We start from the raw sequence: 6,335 nt of genomic DNA on the forward strand, positions 1-6,335 counted from the left end.
CCAGGCTGGTCTCGAACTCACAGAGATCCGCCTGCCTCTGCCTCCCAAGTGCTGGGATTAAAGGCATGCGCCACCACCGCCTGGCTAAATCTGTTACTTCTTTCCAATCTGGAGAACCAATCCTACCTTTGTTGAGGCAAGGAACAGAAGAATGAGCCAAGGGCGTGTGGCACACACCTTTAATCTCAGAGGCAGAGGCTCTGTAGGTTTGAGGCCAGCCTGGTCTACTAGTTCCAAGATAGCCAGGACTACACAGAGACCCTGTCTCAATCAACAATAACAACAACAGAAGAATGGGAAGAGGATCCCAGATCACCCTAAATGCCCCTGAGCCTCCTGTTCAGTTCTGTGAATGGTCTGTGTGCTGGAGTGCTGGGGATATTATCCTAAGGTGTGTGGCTTTTGTTTCTGCTGCATTTTGTTTCACTCTGTGAAGCTGATTCTTTGCTTGTCTAAAACACCTGATAGTCTAATAAAGCGCTGAGTGGCCTATAGTGAGGCAGGAGCAAGGATAGGCAGGGCTGGCAGGCAGAGAGGATAGACAGGAGAGATGAGGCCAAGAAGGAAGGAGTAACCATAGAACAAGGGGAGGAGGACATAAGGGGCCAGGCACCCACAGAGTGAGAGTGAAAGTAACATATACAGAAGTAAGAAAAGGAAAAAGCCCAGAGACAAAAGGTAGTTGGGATAATTTAAGTTAGGAAAAGCTGGGAAGAAACAAGCCAAGCTAAGACCGGGCATTCCTAACTAAGAATAAACCTCTGTGTGATTTATTTGGGAGCTGAGTGGGTGGCCCTCCAAAAAGCCAAGAGTGAAACAGCAAACAACACTGGAGGTGAAACAGAACAAGAAAGTTATGGCCTATATACTTCCTGGCCCAGAACTAGGGGCTCTGGGGAAAACCAGGACATAGATGAAGGCCCTGGTCCCTTCTGCCCCAGCCCCCCTGCCTCTGGCAGGGCCTCTTTGGTTGGGAACAGGAGGTCATCGCAGGACACTCACGCAGTATCTCCTGTACTGTCACAGGCTCCTTGGTGATGACAGGGGCTCCAGGTCCTGCCACATTGTGTGCTCTCACTCGGAACTGCAGCCGTGCCCCAGTGGGCAGGTCCTTCACCAGCAGTGAGCTGCGCTCTGTCAGCCCCTGCAGAGCCGTCACCCACTCCGAGCCTGGGTGTGGGCACACATGAGGGAGAGTCAGAAAAATCCCTCCCACCTTCTGAGGGCTGCCCAGGGCCCAGCAGGGTGCTGGGGCTGCCGCGGTGGGGTACTCACAACCCTCCTGGCAGTACTCCACACTGTAGCCATCCAGGCCTCCTGCACCCACTCGCTCGGGGGGCCGCCATTTGAGTGAGACAGTGGTGTCAGACACATCCTCCACAGTCAGGTGGGTTGGTTCACCAGGGGGTGCTGAGCAGAGACAGGTAGAGAGGGTCAGAGTGAGCCTGCACCACACGGGATGGATGACTTTCTACATGGATGTAGGAAGGACTCTCCTGTCAGTGTAGGGCATGCTAGACGGGTCAAGAAAGCCAACAAATGTGAAACGTGGGTGTTTCCTGGCCTTGTAGGGCTAGGTGAGTAAGGCTGGGGCTGTGACTCGTCCATTTTAGGACTCAGATTCAGTTCCCAGCAACTCCCGTAACTCCAGCGAATCTAGGGGGTTCGCTGCCCTTTTAGGGTCTCTGAGAGAGTGGCGCACACTTTTAAACCCAGCACTCAGAAGGCAGAGGCAGGTGGATCTCTGTGAGTTTGAAGCCAGTCTGGTCTACATAGAGAGTCAGCCAGAGCTACATAAGGAAAACCCTGTCTCAAATCATAGAGGAACATGACTAGCATCCCCCAGGGTGTCTGTTCTATCAGTGAGGTGTCTCTGAGGTGTCCTCATCTGTAAGATAAGGCAGGTTACCCCCGACAGTACAGGAGCCCAGGCATGTGAAGGCCTATGCAGAGGCCGCCTGTCAGCTAAGAGGCTGCTGCCATCTGCCCTCTTGCCCCAGCTTGTTCACCTATAGGCATGAAGGGCTGAGAGGCAGGGCTGGGCCTGGACATTCCCACAGCATTGACCGCATACACGCGCATCTCATAGGCTACGCCCTCGATCATGCGCCTCGCCTCATGGCTCAGCTCCCGCAGCAGATCAAAGTTGAGCCTCATCCACCTGTAGCTCTTCTTCTTCTTGCGCTCCAGGATATATCCTGAGAGAGACGAGAGCTCAGTCTGTGCCCAGCCACTCAGCTGACAGCTGCCCTTGGCCGTCCCGGCGCCCTGGCACTCACCCAGGACCGGCTGCCCGCCATCATAGGCAGGTGGTTCCCACTGCACCGTGCAGGAGTCCTCGCCCACATTGCTGATCCTGGGGGCCGCGGGAGCGTCTGGCACATCTTGATAGGGACAAGGAATCATGTCAACTGTGTCCACCCCTTTTCTTCACCGCCCCCACCAGTAACAGCCACCTGCAACCACCACCTCCAGAGCCAAAGCCATCTAGAATCAGCTCATGCCACCACCCACCATCTCTCTTACCGCCCATGACTCCTCACTGGCCATTTTCACCTCATGTACCAGCTCCAATTGGCTGGCTACATCCACCCAACCCACCTGGCCCTCCAGAACACAGAGATTGTCCCATGCTTATTTCTCCCAGAGAACGACCAATGCCACAGGCAGTGCCATCTTACACACGCATGTCCCTTCAAGCAGGGCTTCTCTCTGACATAAAGAAACCAGTCACTATGATTGCCTGCTCGCTGGACCCCCCGTGGGGCTGCTCTACGCTCTCTCACCGATAACCTTGACTGTGAGGTTGACCTGGTCCTCGCCCACGGGGTTCTTTACTGTGACGGTGTAGACACCTTCATCTTCTTTCTCTGCTCCCTCAACTGTGAAAACACTGCGGTCTTTGGTGGTCTCCACACGGACCCGGCCCTCAGTCTCACACAACAGCTGAAAGGGAGAGAGAATTGGGGACAAGACCCAAGTCAGCCAGTAAGGTAGCCATCAGCGGAAGTTCAGTGCTGGGTCTGTGGGAAGCGGTGGAGGCAGAGCCTGGGTGGGAAATGAACCCCCATGAGTGACTAGTTTAAAATTTTCAATGTGACACCACAGGCAAGGGCTCAGACTCTACTCTAGTTTTATCATGAAATCTAGATTCTGTGTGCCTCAATTTTCCTATCTGTCAAATGGGAAGAATGTGACCCCACAAGAGCTATTGTGAGGCTCCAGAAAGACCACAGTACCAAGTCCTTCAGAACCCGCAGTGGCCATGCCAGGCAGGGTCCCAGGGAAGGTACTCCCTCCCCCTTACTGAGAGGAGCACAGAGCTGAGGTCGGGAGGCACAGTCTCCAGGCAATCAGGAAGCCTCTTCCCTGCTGGCTAGCTTTCAGAGAGCCAGAGGTTGTTGGGGAGAAAAGCTACCCATGGTCTCCCCCAGCACAGCACCCTGTATCCCAAGATAGCAACCTGCCAGGCATGTGTCCAGTGGTGTGCTAGCGAGACCGCTATAGGGTGAGTGCTGCCCTGTTGGGACATGAGGCCTGCTCCACAGAGGGATGCCATGCTTGGTGCTGTGATACCGCTCAGAAGCCCTGGCTGAGGCGGCTCTAGGCCCCAGGGTTGAGCCTGCTATTGTTAGTTTTGTTAATGGTCATGTTGTCAAATTGTCTTATGTTTCTTTTTTTTTTTAAATATTTATTTATTAAGAATACAGTATTCTGTCTGTGTGTATGCCTGCAGGCCAGAAGAGGGCACCAGACCTCATTACAGATGGTTGTGAACCACCATGTGGTTGCTGGGAATTGAACTCAGGACCTTTGGAAGAGCAGGCAACGCTCTTAACCTCTGAGCCATCTCTCAGCCCCCTGTCTTATGTTTCTACCCACAGACCTGGCCATCTCAACCTTAGTCAAGAAGCTTCTTTTTGCAGTGAAGAGCAAGCAGTCGAGACAGAGATGCATAAAACTCAGTGCCGAGAGAAAGAGAACGAGAGAAAGAGAAAGAGAAATGTCAGCCCTAAGTCAGACATCTCTGTCAACTGCGCTGCTGAAGAGGGATGCTAGAGTTGGGTATAATGAGGGGTTCTGACTCACAGATCACAGTCCTCTGCAGGAGCCAGCAACAGGAACTGAGTCAGGCAAGAGGAAAGGGAGTGCCTGCAAGCTTTAAGGCTGCATTTATAGTATAAGAAACCACGCCCAAGTGGGCTGAAGGAGCTTCACAGCATGCTGCCCAAAGACTCAGAGAAGGTCTAGAAGGTGAGGCAGGGAAAAGAGAAGAGCCCCACCCTGGCTGGCGCACTGCAGGCTAGTGATAGTGCCGGGCCACCCATGTTCCAGTGCATGGTCCCACACCTATGTATTTGTTGGCAGCACTAACTGAACTTACAGGGCTAGAGAAACAAAAGACTAAGGGCTCCTGAGACAGGGCAAGTGGATGTCTGAATTTTGAGGCCAGCCTGGTCCACATAGGGAGTTCCAGGTCAGTTAGGGATGCATGAATCCCAGTCTAGAAGAAGAAAAGGAGGAGGTGGGAGGGGAGAGTGTGGGGGCTGGAGGGGTAAAATGATAGATATGCTCTTATTTCATTGTATATATGAATTAAATTCTCAAGAACAAGGAAAAATATTAATAAGAAGAAAGAGGGAAACGAGGCAGGGATTCAGGAGCCATTCCAGTTACAATGACTTCCTAGCAAAGTCAAGGCCACTTTGGTGTGGGTCTGTCAGTTCCTTCCTCACATCCGTCCACCATTCCTCGGGGTGGACACGGCATAAGTAGAGAAAAGTGAGGGCCCTGAGCCGCGCCTTGACTTCAAACTCACCTTCTTATCAAACACCCACTCTTCCTCTGCACCAGCATCTTCTGGGGCACCAGGAGAGGGCCCAGCTGGTGCCTTCTTCTCCTGGGAACAGAACAGACTGAATTAGGGCTAGAGGTTCTGAGTCAGCTTTTCTGCCGTGCCTGCATGTCTCCAACCACGCTCTGCCTTCTGGCCAGTGAGGGGCCTCTGTGCTCCCAGTGAGTGGGGTGGTGGGGTATGGAGCAGAGCCTAGCGCTCATCTGCTACGACACAGGTAGGGAAACTGAGGCAGGAACCACAGTACCTGTGTGACGGTCTTCTGCCAGACCACAGAGGGAGCAGGATCCCCAGAAATAGGGACGTCCAGGCGTAGCTTGTTTCCAGCAACAACCACAATAGTGTCTGGGGTTCTGCCGGGACAGTCCAAGTGGATCTTGGGGGGTTCTGTATGGGGGAGTACAGTTTAGAGGACCCACAAATGCGACAGAGGAGGTACACAGGTCATTCCGTGGGTGCTGGAAGCTCATGTCCCTGACTGTTGGCTTTTGTCATTTTCATCTAGGTATAATTTATGGACATTAAAAAGTGCAAATTTCAGCAGAGTTAGTCCTGTGGGGGTTTTGTTTTATTTTTAAGACATGGTCTCAGCCGGGCGGTGGTGGCACACTGCTTTAATCCCAGCACTTGGGAGGCAGAGGCAGGAGGATCTCTGTGAGTTCGAGGCCAGCCTGGTCTACAGAGTGAGATCCAGGACAGCCGGGACTGTTACACAGAGAAACTCTGTCTCAGGGGGAAAAAGAAAAAAAAAAAGTCAAAAGAAAAAGAGTTGGGCTAACACATCACACTAGTGACACTGTCCCTGTGAAGAGGTGATGGACTGTCACCTCTCACTTTAGACCTGAATAAATCAAAGCCAGAAGGGATGATTCAGCTGACAAAATCAGAGGAGTTTAATGCCCAGAACCCACACAGGAAGCCAGATGCACACAATTAATCCCAGCACTGGAGAGGGAAGAGGGGCGGATTCCTGGGGCTCAATGTCCAGCCAACCCACTTAATCAGAGCCTCCGGTCCCAGTGAGAGCCCCTCAGAATGGATGGTAACCCCCTGGGTGGACTCTGGACTCCACATGCACCCCACATGTGTGCAGGCACATATATTCACCTGCACACATACAAAGAACTCGAGGCCAGTGCTCATGTCTAGTAGATCTGGGTTGTGCTGGCTAGAGATTTCAGTTTGACACAACTCTAATAGAGGAAACCTCTACTGAGAAAAAAAACGGCTCTGTAAGCTGAGAATGAAGGCCACCCTGTAGGGCATTTTCTTCGTGATTGATGGGGGCGGGCCCAGCCTGTTATGGGCGGTGCCATTCCCTGGGCTGGAGGTACTGGGTTCTATAAAGAAGCAGGCTGAAGCCGGGTGATGGTGGCGCACGCCTTTAATCCCAGCACTCGGGAGGCAGTGGCAGGCAGATCTCTGTGAGTTCGAGACCAGCCTGGACTACAGAGCTAGTTCCAGGACAGGCTCCAAAGCC

General features: G+C 52.8%; 1 protein-coding gene across 1 annotated transcript in view; it reads right to left on the reverse strand.

Moving 5' to 3' along the window:
* Positions 1-6,335, reverse strand: part of Mybpc3 (myosin binding protein C, cardiac) — a 19,186-nt gene that overhangs the window by 3,649 nt on the left and 9,202 nt on the right. Inside the window, exons 19-25 of the mRNA XM_026787854.1 lie at positions 5,103-5,242; positions 4,820-4,900; positions 2,787-2,946; positions 2,280-2,384; positions 2,010-2,198; positions 1,276-1,410; positions 1,003-1,170 (exon numbers count right to left, since the gene is read on the reverse strand). Coding sequence (XP_026643655.1) covers positions 1,003-1,170; positions 1,276-1,410; positions 2,010-2,198; positions 2,280-2,384; positions 2,787-2,946; positions 4,820-4,900; positions 5,103-5,242 — 978 coding nt within the window. The remainder of the gene's footprint in view (positions 1-1,002; positions 1,171-1,275; positions 1,411-2,009; positions 2,199-2,279; positions 2,385-2,786; positions 2,947-4,819; positions 4,901-5,102; positions 5,243-6,335) is intronic.

This window comes from Microtus ochrogaster, assembly GCF_000317375.1.
Source record: "Microtus ochrogaster isolate Prairie Vole_2 chromosome 14 unlocalized genomic scaffold, MicOch1.0 chr14_random_1, whole genome shotgun sequence".
Classification (NCBI taxonomy): domain Eukaryota; kingdom Metazoa; phylum Chordata; class Mammalia; order Rodentia; family Cricetidae; genus Microtus; species Microtus ochrogaster.